Here is a 20,708-nt window from a genome sequence, read left to right as displayed (position 1 = left end):
CATTTTTATGGCATAAAACGCCTTAAAAGTTGAAGTTTTCTATTATTGTTGCTTGAACCATTCTTGTAGTCTGACTTTTGCAGCTTCAAATATCGAATTATCTTTGTACAAAACTTATATTACCAAAATTATTTTCGCATAAAAAAATAGACTCGAAGATATTTTCGTCAGTGTATAATTTTCAATACGAAATATTCAGTATAGAGGTGAGAACACCAATAAAACAATAGTTTATAGGACAGGAAGAAAGAAAAGACAAAATACAAACCTAAAGCTACTAGAGATGATATATTAAAAATTGATCACATTATCTTTGTAGGTTGATTGAGTCAACTCATACAACCTACTCTGAAATCATGTTGAATTTCTAGAAAAGGAAAATACTTTATTAACTTGGTGTAATTAGAGTACACGAGTATTTATTTTTAATATAGGAAACAAGTAGAATTCAATTATAATTAAACTACGAATAAATTAATTTTAATTACTTAAATAAATTTGAATGATAAAAGTATAAACTGAATGCACTTAGTGCATTTAGGTCATATTTAGATTACTTATAAACAGATAATAAATGTGTCCACTTCTGCAAAATCAGAAATTGGACGCGTAGTAGTTCATTGAATGTGGTTTTTTGTCTTGGCTAACGTCCGATAGGACAAAATCTCTCGGTGTATATCCCTCTTCGTCTCCGTGGTGCTGGTTCGGGTTTAGGGTTTTCAGCCGCTTCGGGAAGTTTCCGATCTAGGATTCAGGCACGATTCCGAACGGAAAATCGATTATTTTCGTCCAATTTTTACTTGGTCTGGAATTTATTCCCCAAGAGTCGATCGGGAAGACCTCAGAAATTTTACTGAAATCTCTGCTTATGGAATATCACTGAAGCATTTATGCATCAAAGGATCCGATTCTTGCCGCAGATGGGCCTGGGGGACATTCGCAGGGATTGCCTCAACGTGGGTCCTCACGTCAGCGACGACGATGAGGAGGACGAGGAGGATATAATTGAAAACTCTCTTGGCAGAACCCATCTGGGAGAAGAAGACGATATTATCGAAAGCTCCCTGGAAAGACCCCTGGATGGGGGCCTCCTGCCGCACATTGCTGACAACGGGGAAATGCTGGAGAATATGGTTGGAAGGCCCCATCGCCAAATGGTGGTCGTGGAGGATGGGGAAATGATTGAGAACACTCAGGGGAGGGACTTATTGTCGTACGGTGGAGATGAAGAAGCTTTAGAGCCCAGGGAAGGCATGGAGTTCGATTCGGAGGAGGCTGCTAAGATATTTTATAACTCTTACGCTAGGCGGATCGGATTTAGCATTCGTGTTAGTATTTATTGCCGGTCTAAGCGAGACGGTACTATTATTTCTCGCAGATTCGTGTGTTCCAAAGAGGGGTTCCGGCGAAAGAGAAATGCGAACAATGAGAGTAAGATGAAGCGGCCCCGTGCAATCACAAGGGAAGGTTGTAAGGCAATGATTTTGGTGAAGAAGCAGACAACGGGAAAATGGGTTCTAGCGAAATTTGAGAGGGACCACAATCATCCATTAGCGCCTCCTGGAAAGGTCCATTGCCTTCGATCTCATAAGGTGAGTTTCTTTCCTCTGTTTACCTCTGATATATTCTTCTATCTTGAAAGAAATGGATTTTCTTTGTAAAATCATTTCTGTGGCATCAAGAAATAGTACTCTAGGTTCAACACCTACTTGACTGTGGATGTTTTCTTCTTGTTGGGGCTCATTTTGATTTGGTTTATGCTAGCGGTGTTTTATATTTGTTTATCTACTCTCTTAAAGAGTTGAGCAAGTGTTGTGCCCTCTAGTTCCTGTTGCTTTATGAGTGAGAGTAGAGCTTTAAAATGTCGAAAAAAGTAGTTCTGAACTGCAATTATCTGAAAGATTAGAGAAATAAATTAGAAATAGAGGAAGTGCATTGATAGTTTAGCGAGCTTGCTTAACCCTTTGGAGCTCGAGGGTCGTTCTCTCGACTGCTACAAGGTGGAACCTGTAAGCATAAATTAAATCGTTTATAATTGTTTTCCACGAAGTTAACCTTCAGAGTTCGGAGGTATGTGAGTTGGTCAAAGGTTATTCTCTTACCTCAATCTGGGTGAAGGTTTGGTTCTTTGGTCATCTTATGAAAGTGGTTCACAATGTGGTTAACTTTTCACATCTTTCAGAAAGTGGCCTGGCTCAGGTTTTGTTGTGTTTAAGAAATATAAGTTGGGTATTTCATTTAGGTTCAGTTGTGCTTGGGATCAGCCTTGGAGATTTCTAACATAAAGGCAAGTTTTGGGCCACTTCTACCCGAGCCCTCCCTGAAATAAGGTTCTATTAGCTTTTTCTAACTCTGAGGAATGCCAGTAGAGCAGCTGAAGTTCCTCAATTGGTTTGAAACTTGGATGCAATTTTAGCAGCATCATCTTGACCTATTACCTTTGTTTGGGTGTTTTCTTGAAAGGTGAGACAATTAGCTAGTAGGCTTCACTCTCTCTCTCTCCAAAACATAATGTACAGGCATGAAAACACATGCTTAATTTGCTAAGGTTGATCAAATTGTAGTACCACTTGAAAAATCGGTCCATCTCATGAATCCACGTGAGGCATGAAAACACATGCTTAATTTGCTAAGGTTGATCAAATTGTAGTACCACTTGAAAAATCGGTCCATCTCATGAATCCACGTGGATAATATTCATAGATCCAAATGACCATCAAATGTAGGGGCCTCAACTCTTATGTGTTTCTAAATGTTGTCTTTGATTCCTTCATGATGCTGGGGGTAGGATGCATGATTCTTAGAAGGAGGGAATATGTGAGGATGAACACGAGGAAATTCCTCCTCTTCGATATCATAACCCCTGGGTGACTTAGCTTCTACAGGGCTTTCCCCTTTGGCTGACTGAATTTCTAGGGTAGTGAGCCTATCATTAATGGTGCCAAATTGTTCCAAAATTTGTTTGAGGGTATCATCTTTGGTGTCCATAACGGAGGATGATGCATTTCACGCATGATGCGACCACTACGTAAATGCAAGTACTATTGAGTTCCGCAAGTAACCCTAAACAAACTTTATGCTTGTTAAAGTGTCTTGCTTATGGTTTGTTTTGTGACTTAGTCATAATTCAAATTAACAAAGATGCAAGACAAGAGTGCACAGACTAATAAGGTAAAGGAAAGAATGAAACTAGAGTAGTGACGTAAGATCGCACTGATTGGCCAAGCTTCAAAATTAACAATGAGAATTGAAAGCACACAGGTAAAATAGGCACACAAAATAAACATGGTTCATTTTTTTTACTTTTTGCATGAATTTCGAGGTCTAGTTAATTGTGGCACAACAAATTACCGGCACAAAAATAAATAATAGTGCAATTTAAGACAAACTAAGTAATACCAAAAGGGGGTAGAATGATGTAACTTGGTAGGCTGGTTGGGGTGCACCGAAGTGACGTATGCAATGTAGATGGTGAGCTGAGGTTGGAGCTGGAATAGAAGCGGGAGCTAGAGCAAACAAACTGATGATGCATGTGTGAACAAACTGATTTTTTTATTAAACCCCTTTTTTCTTTCGCACGTGCAACTTATGTCTGACCTGCAAAAGGTGCACATGTTAGAGCTCCCGATTAATCAAAATGGTTTTGATTAATCGAAGCTCGACGAGAGGTGCAATCGGGGCGCGGGGATCTACTAGCCAACGGCACCGGGTGGCGGCGGTGGTGGCTCAAATGCCTTGATCTGTAGGGATGAAGCTTAGGAGGAAGATTTGCAATGGCTTGGGAGTCGGGAGGGGCATGGGTCTTCGCTAGCAACAGGGAGCGGTGACAACAATGATAGAGGGTGGTGATGGCGGTGATGGTTGTGACGGTGAGGTCGCCGACAATGAGGAAAGAAACGCGATAGAGCTTTTTTTTTTTTTTTTTTTTTTTTGACTTTGGCATTGTAGTCTCAAGGCTCCTACGAAGTGCAATCAGGGAACAAACGGTTGAAGCTTTGGGGGGTGGCGACAGGCGGCGATGTTCCAAAATGATTTCAGCTCTGGGATGTCTTCAATGATGGGTCTTCAGATAGGAACATTTGCTCTGATACCAACCTGATGCGGGACGTGCGTGATTTGATGATTTCAACGGCGAAATTAAGGAAGAAAAGAGGAGAAACAAAGAAAAGAAGAAGAAAGAGAAGATTAGAGAGGAAGAGAGAGATCAGGAAGGAAGAGTAATAGAGGGAATCATTTTATTCATCATCAATCTATGTCAACTGATTCAATTACAATCAATTAATAAAGGAAAAACTGAAATTCAAAATTCAAAAAGAGATAAATCATTAATTGATAAATCTCGTAAAATCAGGAAAAAAACAAAAAACAAACTAAAATAAATGAATTACAAAATATGGAATCACCCAACCACAATGTGGTGGGTCCTGGTAGGGTCCGAAGCCTCCGAGTGTAAACTCAAGTGACTGGGTGTCTCCACCACCCTCCCTCCCACATGAGGGCAGGGAGGGTGGAGTTTCCCTCTCCCATCAGCTATCCTTGCGGTGAGCCCCCTGCCTTCCCTCTGTTTCCTCCATCCTCCATGCAAAGGGCTAGAAGTTTGTCTTCACAAGTTACAGGATTGCTGATGCTAAAACTCTACCTATTTTTCAGTCGAAGAAATAAAACTGGCATAATATTGTCATTCAAAAGGAATAGAGAATCTACAACTGATGCATTCACCTTTTTGTGGACTAGTATGATTTGATCTAGTTTCATTTATAAACTGTTTGCTTGATCATGATTCTCTTTGATTCCATTTGACCTAGCTCCATTTAAGGTGTCTGTATGCTTCTTGATGCTCATATACACTCTCTTCCCCTCCTCCCTATATTGATTGATTTTGGTGCTTGCAACTCATTGCGTGCAGGGTGATAAGGATAAAACCATCCGGGAACTAACGCTGGAGCTGGATCGTGTGAATCATCGATGTGCTAGTTATCGCGCACATCTCCTAATGGTATTGAAAGATATCGAAGAACAACTGTCGAAGAAGGTTGATGACATTAGGCAGAGTATCAGAGCGATTGAATCCGGAGATCAATCAATGTTGCACTTCAAATAACCAGTCATTTGCAGGCCTGGGTGGCAATTGATTACATCCAGCAGAAGCCAGTTTCAATTTCCTAATGCAATTTAGATGTTCTGGTGTATGTGGATTCATCTTGTTCTGGGTTCCCTGGCGAGGGATGTTGTTGTTTGTATATGGGTTTTTTTTAAGGACAGAAATACATGATCGCGAGTGTACAAAAAATGGAAATTTCTGGGGTTGGAAGGAATTAGTTTAGCCCCGTTGTAATGGATTGCACAGTAATTGTTCATAGCAACGTTGAATTGTAGAAGCATCTTGCTAGTGTTTGGTGGATTTGCAGATCTCCCATCCGTTTTTATTCACATTCTTGCTTGATTCGATTGTGGAATGTACCAATCTGACTAGTAAACAGGTAATGGGTCTATATCATTTAGGTCTTTACTGCTGTTTCCAGATAAAAAAATATTTTTAATAGACTTTTATGTCATTTTCTAGTAAGGCATTATTTCCAACCATAAGTACTAACAGGGCCTTAAGTGTTCTCACTGGAGCAATCCCACGAGAGCTATTTCTCTTACCTTCACTGAAGAATTCCAGTTCCTGGAAATACCCACAAGACAACAGTAAAGAGCTCAGACACGACAACCAAACAAAATTCTCTATCTAAAAACATTTAAAATAAAAAAGAATATTTTAGTTTTCCATTAAGCTGCTCGGACCAATTTTGGGAATATATAAAAATCTAGTAAATTACAATTAGAGCTAACAATCAATAACTTGTAAGCAGACTTATCCATCTCATTAGTTTTTCCAATCACACGTTCTCTCTCTTAGTTCCTGCAATTGCAGACATCGACCATTTTTTGTACTCCAACAGGTCATCTTATTTCCTCCTATACCACCCACCACCCATGGTGCAGCTCTTCCCTGCTGCAACTGGTTCTTGGGGCTTGGCCCTGAGAGACATCATTTAAAAATCCCTTAACTGTTTGTTTTCACTGAGATCTGATCCCAGACACTTCTCTTTGTATCTGAATATAGGAAACCCAGAGCTTATCTCCTCCTCACATGTCTCTCTGATATGGATCCGGTGACTGTGCTGCCGAATTTCAGGTTCAACACATCTCATTTTGATCAAAATGCTGCTAGCATCCTTCCATAGACACAACTTGTAGAAGTAAACCTTTTACCTGAGATTTCACGAATATGATGGCAAAAGAAGAATAGAACTTGCAAGAGTATTAACAATAAGCTAGATAGAGCGACACAGATGGGAGTGAAAAATTGGACTTCTCTTTATAGGAAATTGATCAACTGGCAAAAAACTAACAGAAAAGACAGTATAGAACTGGTGAACAAAGCGGATAGAGTACAGTCTGATGATCTTTTGCTGAGTCGAGCTAAAAACTAGCAGAAAACAATGTTTAACAAATGAATATGTTTGTTAGACCTCTTTAGAAGCTTGGGTGATGAGGAAGGGAGTAGTGCAACCCAGACGGAGACAAAAAATACCTGGGTCATACTTAAAACACAGAAAGAACATCAGAACTGTGACAGCATCGACGGTGTCTTAATGTTTGTACATGGTCTCTACCTCCCTTGCCTCAAAGTCATGTAGAGGGAATTTGCACCGTTTTTGCAACTGGATGTAGCGATCCATGTCAAAGTTCTGTTTCTTAATCAGCTTCCTCTGTCTTGATAAGAACAGCCGCTGCATGAAATCTTGATATGAAGGATCCCTTGATGTAAAGAGGAAGTAAGCATATCCAAGGAGCAAGCCAGTAGAAGTGGTGAAAAAAGCGATTGGCTCCATAACATCCCATGAAAATTCCCAAAAGGTGAGCCGGAAGAATAGACCCACTTGGACGACAAAGGCGCCCAATCCGGTCCATAAGATCCGCCTAACCTGCTTGTGAGCTAGCATATCAATCTCTTCTTTTCTTTCTTTTAACCTTTTCATTTCTTCTACCCTTGGGTCATTCTCAGGTGCTAATGCCAGGGGGATTACTCTTCTCACCAGATCCACAACCTGATTAAAAATTCCAAATAAATTCAATCAGTGACACAATGCTTCAAATAATCCAAATTTAGTTATTGTAAACAATACAGGCCAAGCACAAACTGATACAATAATTAGTCTGCTGGAAATAAAAGTTAAAGATGTAAACAAAGGTGCAGTAGAGTGCCCTGCTTCATCATTTATGGAAGAAGGCATCCTTACTGCTTTTACATCTTGTCTTACATGGAATAACCTGATAAGATTTTTTGCTCTAAAAAAAAAAAAAAAGAAAAAAAAAAGAAAACTGGTAAGCTAGAAGAATCTCCATGTAAAACCTTTAGGGCCAACAGGCACATTGGAGTTTAAAAACATAACCAACAGCTTTGGATTGCCACAAAAGGTAGATTCAAATTGTCGAATAAAAACGGCCAGCTTATAAAAAACTGGTTCTTTGTATCAGATGTTGTACAAAGAGATCCTAATGGGCTAACTTTAAGTAAAGAGATGGCAGCTCATTAGAGGAATCAAGGAAATCAAAAGAGTCTGCCGGACTAGGTGAACTTAATCTGATGGCTTTGTTGATCCAAAAGAAGAAATAAATAATGGTGAAAGACCAAACAAAGAATACCGTGATCCATTCAAAAACTTGTTGTTCTATCACATCACACAAGATCCACCAGGCTTAAAACTCAAAAGAACTGAAAAGCAAGCAGAAAAATGGCGGGGCCATATTATCCTTCATTCTCTCATCCACTACAAGAGAAAACCACCCAATCCCGTTCAGAGGTCAACACTTGAACCCATGTTCTTGCTCGAATCCCTTTAATGAAAATGCCACAAGATAACAGGAAGGAAACGGAGGCCAAACCACCAAAGAATTTGAACCCATGTTCTTGCTCGAATCCCTTCGATGAAAATGCTAAAAGATAGCAGGAAAAAAACAAGAAAATAAGGATATGAGAAGCTGGTTTTCTCCGCCAGCGACTGAAACAGGGAACAAACGACAAAACCAAAAGAACATACGTAAAGATCAAAATGCCTCGAGCACAACAGCAAATTAGTCAATTAAACTAAAACGGATTCAAAGCAAAGCAACAGAACAACGAGTAAAAAAGAATCCATTTTTCTTCTGGAATCATCCAGGGATCCCCTTCTCCGACACAACAGCACAAGACATAATTGGTGGAGACAGGAAGGAAGAAAAGGCAGAAAGAAAAGAATCGTCGCCGGAAACCGAGACAGACATCTGTCCATGAATGAACGAAATTAAGAACAAACATGACCAATAAACAGAACAAGAAAGAATTGACGGAACTCGAATCGACTTAACAACGACAGGCCCCAAAATCATCTCCTGAGGTCGGAAACAATAGGACAAGGCACCGATCTGTTTCTCAGCGAATTAAAAAAAGGGCACAAAATTTCCCTTCGAGAACCCAACCGCCAATGTAAAAATTTGATACAACCCAATATACCTAACCAGAAAAAGGAACAAGAAAAACATCTAAAAAATGAAAGAAATCACATACTGAAAGGAAATAACTTACCTTATCCGGATGCAGATAAACCTTATCTCTGAAGAGAAGCACCACACCAGCCTCATCAAGGACCTTGGCAAATACCTCAGCTTCTGCAGCCGACTTCGCCACCCCCATATTCTCACATGTCTTGATGAGCTCGGGATAGCCAATCACCTCCTGGCCTTCCAGCTCCAGCCTCTTCTTTAACGCCCCCACATTCGCGAGACGCAACAGCTTCTTCGCCTCCGCGATGGAAAACTCTTCTTTCCCAGCACCCTCGTTGCCTACCCGATTCTGCTCCGGCTCTTCCTCTTTGGTAGCCAACCCAGAACAGAACGCACGCGTCGGATGGAGATACTTCTCCGTCGACCTAAAGCAAGACGAAGACGACGACCCATAACGCACAGATGACGTCAATGCACGGAAGAAAAACCGCGAGGATCTCCACATGATGGTTACAGATGTGCGAAAAGAATGGTTGCTAGAAAACCATTAAAGCAAAGAAGGGAATGAATGAAGGTTTGTGTTTCTGAACTCGAAGAAGGAGACGGAGAATTTCTTTTTTTCTTTTTCTTTTTTCTTTTTTCTTTTTTCTTTTTGTTTGTTTGTTTGTTCTGGTTCGAGGGAGGCTGGGGGGGAAGGGCGGACTGAGGCCTTCGGATTTGAAGGAACGAGAGACGCGGGGGGCAAAGAACCAGAACGGCCATTCAACGCGGATGCCGAAACGACCGTCGGGGTTTTAACGGTGACGGAGAGAGGAAACCGTGGAGAGCCGGCAACTACCTCTACATATAATTTTAATCTAAATACATAATTGAGTAATATTTTAAATTATAATAAACTTATAATTTTAAATAATTTTCATTAATTTATTATATTTCTATTTTAAAATAATTTTTCATTTTTACCGATAATATTTTTTTTCAAAAAAAAGAGGGGGGCTTTAGTATACGAGGGATAAGGGTATGGGAAGAGGTCATATCTAATAGTAATGTAGGGTTGGGGTGTCGTTCCGTCCAATCTTATATGCGGTAATTTTTTACACCTAACAGACCAGTCGTTGAGTTGTATTGGCTAGGCGTTTGACTCAAAACTTCGAAGTTAAACAAACTTCTCCAAGAGTAGTACTAGGATGGAAGTCCTATTAGCTAGACATTTGACTCCTATTAGCTAGAAGTTAAGCGGTACGCCACGTCCCGCGTTCGAATCCCGTGAGAGGCGGTCAAGAATGGGGGGGTGGGTGTCAGAGTGATTCCGTCTACTCTTGTAGGTGGTAGTTTTTCGTACCTAACAAATTGATCTTTTGGGTGTATTAGTTAGCCACTGTCAAGGAATCCAAATTTAGAGGCAAAAGGAGAAGGAATCCCCCAGTCCCTCATGAAGATGCCAACAATTGAACCTAGAGTTGTCGATTAGGGTAACAAAATATTCTTAGCTACTCCAATTCTCCTAATACATCAACAATTGATTAATTTGTAACACAACCCACAATACAAAAGTTAGTAAGACATTAGACATTTGGTTCTTATGTGATTTTGATTGGGATTTTCAATTTTGATCTTTTAACATGAGTTGGTGTCTACAATAATATTATAGTACGTTGCAGCCAGGTTGAGAGCACTTAAACCAATTCATCAAAAGTGGTTGTTGAGTCCTCAATCCATTCCCACCATCACAACCACCATCAATTAGTTATTACTCAGTTTATTTCTACAAGAGAGCTAACAACTTGTTTGTTGAGGTACATTGCTACCTACAACCTACTTTTCTCTTCAGCCTTAAGAACTTTTGTCCCGATTTTCTTTTAAAAAGAAAAAGAGAAAATTTTGGTTGGTCCACTTGTCGCCGCGGAATAAGAGAAAACTCAGTCTTATCGCCACGTCGCAATGACGGACACGTGGCGGGCGCCGCCCGCATCTTTTCCACTCGATTACGCGGAGACTCGTCGTCGCGCGACACGTCCGCGATTCTCGCACGTAACGCCTAATCTCCGTTACGACTTCCGTTAACCGTAACCGTTGCAAGCTATTCCAGGAACCGAACCGGACTGGACCGGCGGGAACTCGAGATCGGCCTCCAAGGAAGAAGACGACTCTGAGAAATAGCTTTTACGGCCAGCGAATCAATGAACGTAAACAAAAAAACCGCAACGAAACGAAAAATTTCAGTGGGTTTTGAGGGAAGAATTGGTGGATCAAAACCAAGATGACGGAACTTTTAGAAACAGGATCTAGGCTTCAAATTTCCGCGGACACTGGAGGGTTAATGTTACACCGACAGAGCAACTCTTCATCATGCGTCAGAGTCACCACCATACGTGTTCCGAAATCTTCAAATGGCCCTCCCTCCGTCCGTCATAAGGAAAGGGTGAGCGACAAGGACAGATGATGAATTGACGAAACGAATAAATAAATAAATGGGATATAGATATGGGTAACGTATTCCAAGAGGGCATAAATTCTTGTTCGAGAGGACAATAATAATAGAGTTTTTTTATTATGGTAAAAGAAAAAAAATTGTGACTTGATTAGCGTTATCCAATCAATGATATGCGCTCGGGACATGAGCGACAGAATGGAGCGTGGCCACGATGGATTCGCATCACTAGAGACAGTGAAGGCCAAGGGAGTCACGTTTTCCTGGAATTTTTAAATTTTATTTAATTTCATTGTGAAGTAAAAGAGATAGTCTTTTTAGGCAGGTGGTCCGAACGAGATAGTTGGCCAAACTGGTTTTTCCATGTAGAATTTTCAACGACCTTAGCCACTTTTGTCCTTGAGATTGTGTTGGGAACACTCTAGAGAAAAGAAAATAAAAAGAAGAGAAAGTGAAAGAGAAAGAACAGGGAAAAAACAGGGGTTTCTTTTCTTTTGTTTTTGTTTTGATGCCTATAGAAATTGAGAAACAAAATGAAGAGAAATATGGTTTAAATAAAAAATAAAAAAGAATAAAATTAATAATATTTTAAATTTTTGTTTCTATTTCTTTTCTTCTCCCCAAATTTTATTATTTTGTAAAAAAAATATTAACTAAAAAAGAAAGTAATTTTTTTATTTTCTTTCTCTCAATGATTCTGTGTTACCAGAAAATACATTTCTCTTACTTCTTTTCTTTTCTGTGGGTTCCAAACTAGATAAGACACTTTCTGATTGCCTTAAAAACTCATGCCCTAAAAAAAAATGGATTTTGCACTTCGGGGGCACCGAATTAGCAGATCTCCCAGTCCCAGGTGTAATTTAGTTTGTGGAAAACGCCAATTCCCTTTATTTTCTCCTTTACATGATTACTGGTCTGAGAATGCCGTTATTGAGGAAAGCAATGGAATGCGCAATTGCTTCCGATTGTACAACTACACTAAAGAATGAACCACCATAATGTTGTATAAGCGACTGAGATGTAATGTTTGCATGAAAGCAAAGGTTACCGTTTATGCCGATTATCAATTCCTATGTCTTGCTTTTGAGAGGGTCTTCATCATGCCCTTGGAGATTTTCCAGAACCAAAACCAGTTCATTAAAGCCAGCACTGGGGGCACAGTAAGTATGCTGTAGAAGCCTATGGGGAAAATCATTTTCACCTGCAGCAAGAAAAATATGCACTTGAGAGTAAACAGAACAAAAAAAAGTGAGTGGTCATTCCATGAAGCAATCTCACTGGCTTGATAAGAGCGCCAAAATGGTCATGCTGCTTGAGATAGTGGAAGAATGTCAGAAGCAAGGCACCTTTTAAATCATAAATTCATTTATTATATGAATCGACAATGGAACCTGAAATATATATATCGCTCAATAAAAAGTTTACAAGAAAAAACACTTCATTCTATGTGGCCAAAATAAATACGGACAGAAGTTCCAAATACCTGGTCAATATGGAAGTACATGTGGCCAAAAAAGTAGATGAAAAGTATGACTCTTGCAACCTAGAACCATCAGTCAATTTTGCGAGGAGTTACATACCAGACAGCAGATTAAAGAAGTTGTCAAGAGAAGCTGGTGCACAAATGTATAACTTTCAATTCAAGATTTTAAGATACAAATAGAAACACAATAAATATGGTTACCATAACAAGAGAAAAGAATAAGACATGCATGTGCTATGCATTACTAAGTCAGATTGCTGTCCCAAAAGTGTATCTACTTGTAGCTTAAGGTCCCACATCCACTTGCTTGATCCCGTTTTGGTAATTACTTTATGAGTAAACACTTCCATTTACTCAGTTTGATATAAAATTCTTGCAAATAAGGTGTTTTAAAGGGTAAAAAGCTTTGACAATTAAAATTCTTTCTTGTCAAATTGCAAATCTCCCATTAACATTGCACATACAATACACATAATCCTGACCATCATCATCAAATCCTTGTCTTAAGTACAGAAACCATATATTTCAGCAAATTCCTAATACCAGTATAGGAAGAGAGCATGGAAAGAGTAATTTCATACCAGCCATCCTAGGAACAAAACGATGCCATTGGCAACATATATTGTAGAACTTTTCAGTCCAGCAGTATCTAGATACCTGCATATTGATATTTCTGCTAAAAAATTAGCACTGAAAAAATGATTACTGCAAAATAAATGAACATTGAAGATGTTAAACAACTGACCATCTAAGATTCACAAAGGGAGTTGTGACCTCTGAAAATAGAACTATTAATATGTAAAACTGTCCTTGGCCACTTATGAGTGCGAGGAAGATTGCATACATGGAGAGTGCGTGATGTAGAATCTACACAGAGAAAGTATACCAGAATACCTCACAAAGTTATTGTTTGTGTAATTTTCAAAATCAAGAAACACTCAATTTTCTGATTTTATTAAGAAAAAAACAAAAAATCTCTTCATCAAGTCCAAAGTATTGAATATCACTGCTTACCTCTTACAAGTATTAGGTTTGAATAAATAAGAGCTAAGCTACATAGACTTGATTCAGTTGGTTTACCAACTCTTTTGCAGATGTTTCTCCTTTTTCCCCAATGATTAACTCAATGCAACAGAGATGCATCTCTTTACCAATTAAAATATAATCGAGGCCTACAATACTCACATACTCCTTTCCACCCAAAGCTGGAAAATGCCACAAGATCATTCCCAAGTCTGTCAGAAAATAACCTATTGAAACCTGTATGAGGTATACAAATTTGGTCAGAAATCTATTTATAGCGTCAGTATTATATAGAAATATATTCAAGTAAGCAAATATTCTTACTCCATGTTTCTGAAATAATGGTTCCAAAATATTAGCCGTTCAAAGAGATGATAATTCAAATATATCTCTGATTTCAGCTACCTTTTCGAATACGTGGAATAATCAAGTTCAATGTTGTCAAAGATATGTACAGACTATGGATAATTTGGCCATAAATTATATAAAAAAATAGATTTATAAATGTTAGGAAAAAATAATATTTTTGCATATATGAGATCTATAAAGAGTGGTTTATTCCTAAGAATTCTGCCTATGACTAGTTAAGAAAGTCCAAGCTGAATGGCAATTAGATAGGTCGTAGAATGTCAAGTGTTTGAAAGTTACTTCATTTAGAAAGTCTATGGATCAGCTTTAATAAGACACTCGGTTCAAGAAGGATATTGCAAATAAGGTGCTGAAGGTTTAATAACTTAGCTCTGCTTATTGTTGTTTAAGAAAAAGATCTGCCTCTACGGATACCTCCAACTAAGGACATTGAAGACCACATCCATTTGGTTCTAAGAGAAGTTTCCCAAAAAAAGCCACTAGGTATGCGCATGAAGAGCTTTGCAGGCTACCAAATGCGTACCTGGGGAAAGGTTCATACTTGAGAGCAAGTCCACAGTGCCCAAGGTTGTTGACTCCAAAAAAGGACTGAACATGGAGTATGTGACACAAATTCATGCCATCGGTAAAATAACAAATATCCTGTTCTTCATCTAAATGATATGCTGGACCAGCTTATGCATGCAAAAGTTTTCTTTATCCTTTTGTTTCTTGAAGTACTTTGCTTAAAGGAGGAGAACAGTTCATCATGCAGCAGGAGATGATCTTCCAGACACGAAGCTCCAAGAAGATCAGGTTTTAAAAAGTCAAAGATAGAGCTAGATCTTTAGCAAGTTTATGATTAATTTTCTTTGTGATGTAGCTTTCATATTGTTCAAGTCAAACTTCGCTCTTTAGCAGGGTACCATGTCTGAAAAAAAACAGAGGTAAATGTAGCTCACTCTAAATATGTGTGTGTGTGTGTGTGTGTGTTTTGGCAGCATTCTCGGTCTTGTTTAGTTATTGAAGTTCTAAAATAAGAATCCCTTTATGTCCTCCTAGCCATATGAGTACTACCAGACAGATTTTGCAGTTCCCCTTGGCTTGAAAAAGGGTCATCCTAAGTCAGGATATTCACAGCTTGACTTTAGCCCTAAACATAAGGATAAATGAAGAGAAGGCTCACCCTTCTGCTCCATCTTGCATTCAAATCCCTCCTGTTTAAAACCTCACAAGTTTTCAAGCCCTACGCATTGCCTAAATAGCATTTATTCTTTTTATTTTCGGACTGGATAAGGATCAACTATGAGTAGTGTCATCCCTTGCTCCATCCTGCATTCAAATCCCTCTCTTGTTTAAAACATCAAAGGTTTTCTGAGCCTCAGCATCCCGTAAGCTAACATTTCTTGTTACCATTTTCGGACGGCAAAGCTTCTTATTCAATCTGATTTTCCTTAACTTTGCAACTACCACAGCCTCAGAACAGCTTCACACTCTGAAATGTTACAGTAGAATCACGACAATTAAGTACTGTATCACTTAATTTGCATTAATATTGTTGAAGATAAGATTCAACAAATATTTTACCACACTTAGTTCCAACACTTTCTTCCTGATTTTTAGGGTTTTCAGTAATAAATTTCGCTAAAAATGTTCAGTGAACCTACCTCCAAAGAGAAGCAAAGAAGCACGAAATAACATAAAATCACTTACCGACAAGACAGAATTAGATAGAATTGAATTGCTATTTATCATGAGCTCATGGTCTGAATAACTCTGAAAAAGATCAGATAACCAGACAAGGTAAAATGAGGCACCAGCAGCAAATAGCGCATGGACTGTAGAAAAGCCCCTGCATGGCAGACAACGATCATGGATATACCTTTCCAAGCTTGCAAGCTAAATTTAAAAAATTTATACTTTTTGCTAAGAACCCCAGTGATTAACTTACCGGTTGTTCCACTCAACTTTTACTTCCTTGCTTAGATGTAGCATTTGAACTGTGAACTGATCAGAGCACTAACTACATATACCTTGACCAAGAAATGAAAAGGATAACTTTAATAATTGATAAGGACGTAACCTGAGAATATATGTGCACCTCACCACATGTAAATGGACTTACAAATTTGCACATTAAAATGCCGGCAACCACTGCTGAGGCATACACGACTGGTTCATTTTGATTGAACATGCCAGCCAATGAATTCATTCCAGCCAGAAAATGGGAAACCTAACTGCTCATTGAAATCATAGAGGAGATATAAACTTCACCAAGAGGTAGTACGCCTCATGTTCGTAGAATGAAGATGAATTGTTCATAGAATAAAGATTTTGTGTTCGATTTTGTATCCTCTAATAGCAGTAGTTGGAAATGAAGTCTCAAAGAACCTTTCCGCGGCTTATTTCAAAGGAAGTAAATCTAAGTTTATAGCATTACTAGTTTCTTTAATACAATTTCATCTTTTTGCGGCCTTTGTCTCTTAAGGGAATTAGACTTGGTAGTTACGTCACTGGGATGTGCTTTAACAAAATCAATAAATAATGATTTCTTTTTTTATTTAAATGCCGTTTATTTCAATATTTAAGCTCAATAAGAAGAAAAAAAAAGACGACCGAGTTCAGGAGAAAATTCGCGAAAAGAAATAACGAAATCAAGTTTTTGCTGGTCTCCACACGTAAATCGACAAACTGCAATCGAATTTAAGTAATAAGAAAGTCTAACTCTCTTTAAAGTTTTAATTCAAGTTTAAATCGTCTCGACACGTACAGATACGAAATCAAATTTTAAATCGAGCTTTAAAGCCAAGGCCCAAAGATAAACGTCAAAAGCAGTCGATTCACGAAGGAGGATTATATTTTTAGACGCCAAGGTTCAAGCAAAGAAGAAGCATCGGCACTTACCTCAAATCAGAACCGGCCAGAACAAACTTAAAAATCAGCAGGCGGACGAGACACCAGTTCGCTGATTCAAATAACGAACAGCTAAAAACATAATTCACCGTCCATTCCACGCAAACTTCCAATAGATAAACACGGAAGTACGAAAAAGAAGCTAACAAAGTCAAGGAACAGAACTAAAGTATAATTCCACTAACATTCCAGCGAAACAGAAAAGAAGAAAGTCCAACGCATACAAACAGCGTAAATCTACCAGAGCCTTAAAAAACGAACGAATCTTCCACACAAATCCACTAAACAAAAATGTTTAAAATGAAAACGTCAAATTTAAAACCGAAACACAAATACTAAAAAACGAAGTAAGCTACAGAGATAGATAACAACTTACACTAGAAAGTTCCACGCGATGTCCAAGAAGAACGCGCCTTCGCCTGTAAAATAGAATCAGAAATCAGAGAGAGCGATTGGCGGAGGATCGGTGCTTGTGCTTCTCAGTTCTCAGAACCTTTTCGAGTTCAAAGAAGAAAGCGAGCGAGAGGAATTCGGAGAACGGAGGTTCGGGATTAGTTTCGCGGCAGATGAGTCGCTCTTCAATATGCACAAATAAAGTAACCCGAAGTTCCGACTGCAAGAACCTCCCGCCAGACCAACTCCGGCCTACGGGTACTAGTTTCGGTGGCCCGTTAAATTTCCATCGTGCAGTCTATTGAAACGGAAGAGACCAGAGCGGGCCCCGCTGTTAGTTAGATTAGATTGAACTTGCGGTGGAGATTAAATGTGACTACGAAAAAGCGGATAAATTGGGGCCACATGTTAAGGACCGTTGAACCTGAGCCGTTTGATGAGGACGGGTGCAGTTATGGTGAGCATACTAGCATTCAATGACTGCGGCCCATAAATATCAAAGAGTGATTGGGGGGCCCACGAGTTTCCCAAAATAGTAGTAAACAAGAGTACTTTTTCTAACGGTAAGCGGATTTGATTCAATTTTTGTTTATTATTTATTGAGAAATTTTTTGCTTGAAAAAGGAATTTCACTGATAATAATTAACCAATTTTGGATGGAATTATTTCACTGAGAATTATTTTTACATAGAAATAAATTTTTGAGAATAAATTTAAATTTATTTTTTAAAATTATTTCACAAGAAAATATTTTCATCTAGAATCGATTCTTATTTAAATATATATTTTGAATTATTATAACAAAATAAAAATTAATTCTCGAAGACTATTTTGCCGATAATAGTCTTTACGGGGAAATAATTTTTTTGAAAATAGTTTTTATAGTGAAATAATTTCGCCGAGAATTATGTTTACCATGAAATAATTTTGGCAAGAAGTATTTTTTTATTTTTGTGTGAAAAAATTAAAATAATTATTGGAGAAATAATTCCACCAAGAATAATTTTCACGTCAAAATAATATCACTAAAAATAGTTTTAATAATGAAACAATTTTGTTGAAAGAGTTTTTTTATTATTTATATTTTGTATAAATTTCTTGTTTTCCTTTTAAAAATATTAATAAAAATAAAATACCCAAATTGGACAAAAATGAAATTTTATATTTATATGGTTGAATGTACAAAATATGTAAATATATATATATACAGAAATGTAAAAATAATATCAAAATTCCAAAAAAAAGTGCAAAAATACAAAAAAATGTTATGATGAAAGACCACGAGAAGAGGTATAACTGCCTGGTGCCATGAGAAGTTAATAAAGGGGGGGTTAGTGCACATGACTCATGACATGATCTTCATGTGCATTACGCAGTTTATGTCATGATGTCGTTAGGGGGCGCCGAAATTCATGTCATGTACATGAATATATATGAATCAAGAGTTCATGTCTCAAGAGTAGCGAGCGAAAAGTGTTTTTCGCCCGATTTTGAGAATCATCTACTTGATTCTCTCGCGCGGGCTCTCTCTGGCTCGACCGTCTCGCTCTTTTTTTTTTGCATTTCGCTCGTTTCGTTCCCGCAGCCCTCTGTAGTCTCTCGCTCTCTCATCTCCGCCGTCCCTCTCCGGTCTCCCTCTCTACTGCCTCCATCTCTCACTGCAAACGTTCTTTCGGCGTCCTTCTCTTTCTCGGACTCGTTCTCCCTCTGAACCTCCCGCTCGCTTCTCTCTCTCTCTTATCTCTCTGTCTCTTCTCCCTCTCTTCTCCCTTTCGACATTTCACTCCCTTCTCCCTCACGTTATCATTTTTTCCCCCAAAAGACCTTCCAATTTCTTGCGATTTCCCCTGTTTTAGTTTCGTTTTTCTTCGATTTTGACATTTGGACTTCTCGGCCTCCCTCTCTTCTCCCTCTCTGCGTTCTGTCGGAGCGCCGCCTCTATTGGCGTTGCCCGTCGCCGTCACTGTTGTCCGCTGGCTCGCCCCTGACGAAGACGACGACCCTGAGGAAGACGACGATAGTTTAAAACTATCGTCATTAATTTATAAATTTTATTTATAAAATAATTATTTTTATTTATTAAATACATTTATTTTATAATTACTATATTAAAAATAGTGATTTAATAGTCATAATTAAAATATTTTTAAAATAAATATTTGATAAATTATCTTGGCATAATTATCCAATTGCTATAGTTAATTAAACCAATGGTTTTAAATTTTGTGATAATATATTATTAATTAATAATACATAAAATATATTATATACAAATATATAGTGTGTTAAATTTATGATTAGATCAATTTTTTCTCTTAAATTATTCATTTTTAGGTTAAAGTATATCATATGTTATTAATAACTCCACGTATTACTTTCATTTTTTTTATTTATAATGTTATTAATAACTCCACGTTATTTATTTATTTTTTGTAATTAATCATGTTCGTATTTCATTGGCTCATATAATTACCATATTAATGCATAATAATATATCTAATTCAATTAATAAATATATTAATATATTTAATTATACATTAAATAATTTATTCGTGTATTAATAATAGTTGTTTTACCTAATTTGGAGTTTAAAGATTATATTGTAATTAAGTGTATTGTAAATGTTTAAAGATTATCTTGTTTTTTATGTTTTTCTCATGTTGGGGCACTAACACTGGAAACTGTTTTCCAGTGCACATGAAGTTGTCAACACTAACACCAAATACGAAGATGATCTTCATGTACATGACTGACATGAACTTGATCTTCAAAAATCCATTTGGGTCACTAACCCCGATCATCTTGAGTCATCTGGCTCCCTCATTTGTGCAAGTTTTTGATTTGTCTTCTCCATTTGGGTTACATTGGTGGCTCCAAAACTCCAAGACCCATCCCTTTCTCATAACTAACTAGTACACCCATCACATGATCAATTGTTCATATGTTCATGTTAAAGTTGTATATAGTAATTAATAGTTTGTTTAAAATTTTAATTATAAAATAATTAATATGAAATATTAATGATTACACGTTCGTCAAGACAGAGCTAGAGAGAAACTAGTAAATATAATTAGTAGAAGCTAGTCTTAATGATGATCCTGTTTTCTTTAACTTCATCTCTAAGGGTATGTTTGGAACCTCTAGAAAATAAAAGAAAATAAAAAAATAAGAATTTGATTATTATTATTTAAAAAAACAGTTAATAAAAATAAGATAATAATCAAATTCTTATTTTCAATAACTATTTTTGGGAATAATTATGATCAAATTTTTATTTTTATTTTATTTTTCATGGGATTCCAAAGATACCCTCTGTTTGTCCAAAATTTTCGCACTAAATATTTGAACATCAATACTAAACGTGAATATACGATAGAATGATCTAAATACCCTTCTCTGATTTTGAGAGTATACCTTAAAGCACGGAGGGAGGAGATTGACAATGGCGACTTGGCGTGGGAGACGAAGACATTCCGGCAAACATAAAAAGGACATAGAAATAGGCTCTGAGTTTTGGAATTTCAGGACAGACGGAGACTGCTCATGCCCTCCGACGCAGAGAGCAGGTGGGAGGGACTCTTTGGA

General features: G+C 37.7%; 3 protein-coding genes across 3 annotated transcripts; 1 reads left to right on the top strand and 2 right to left on the bottom strand.

Moving 5' to 3' along the window:
* Nucleotides 1-666: 666 nt before the first annotated feature.
* LOC137941354 (protein FAR1-RELATED SEQUENCE 5-like) lies at nt 667-5,393 on the top strand. Its single transcript, XM_068786723.1, has 2 exons — nt 667-1,592; nt 4,907-5,393. The coding sequence occupies exons 1-2, from the start codon at nt 891-893 to the stop codon at nt 5,099-5,101; spliced, it is 897 nt and encodes a 298-aa protein (XP_068642824.1). The 5' UTR covers nt 667-890; the 3' UTR covers nt 5,102-5,393.
* Nucleotides 5,394-5,776: 383 nt separating this feature from the next.
* On the bottom strand, nt 5,777-9,234 carry LOC137942405 (calcium uniporter protein 6, mitochondrial-like). Its single transcript, XM_068788035.1, has 2 exons — nt 8,615-9,234; nt 5,777-7,097 (listed from the first exon to the last, which is right to left on the bottom strand). Exons 1-2 carry the CDS (start codon nt 9,035-9,037, stop codon nt 6,639-6,641), a joined length of 882 nt encoding a protein of 293 aa, XP_068644136.1. The 5' UTR covers nt 9,038-9,234; the 3' UTR covers nt 5,777-6,638.
* A 2,575-nt stretch (nt 9,235-11,809) lies between these two features.
* LOC137942389 (uncharacterized) lies at nt 11,810-16,846 on the bottom strand. Its single transcript, XM_068788014.1, is given in 10 exon segments — nt 11,810-12,164; nt 12,447-12,506; nt 13,028-13,103; nt 13,192-13,313; nt 13,632-13,706; nt 15,531-15,669; nt 15,769-15,805; nt 15,808-15,850; nt 15,943-16,054; nt 16,722-16,846. Coding segments are annotated over 9 exon segments (777 nt in total). The 5' UTR covers nt 16,030-16,054; nt 16,722-16,846; the 3' UTR covers nt 11,810-12,026.
* Nucleotides 16,847-20,708: the final 3,862 nt, after the last annotated feature.

Source organism: Aristolochia californica, unplaced genomic scaffold, assembly GCF_029961685.1.
Source record: "Aristolochia californica isolate CCGP_79_NKW_82.1479 unplaced genomic scaffold, dmAriCali1.0.hap1 SCAF_10, whole genome shotgun sequence".
Taxonomy (NCBI): domain Eukaryota; kingdom Viridiplantae; phylum Streptophyta; class Magnoliopsida; order Piperales; family Aristolochiaceae; genus Aristolochia; species Aristolochia californica.
The sequence above is the reverse complement of the archived record's forward strand: the minus strand, read 5'-3'. Positions and strand labels throughout refer to the sequence as shown.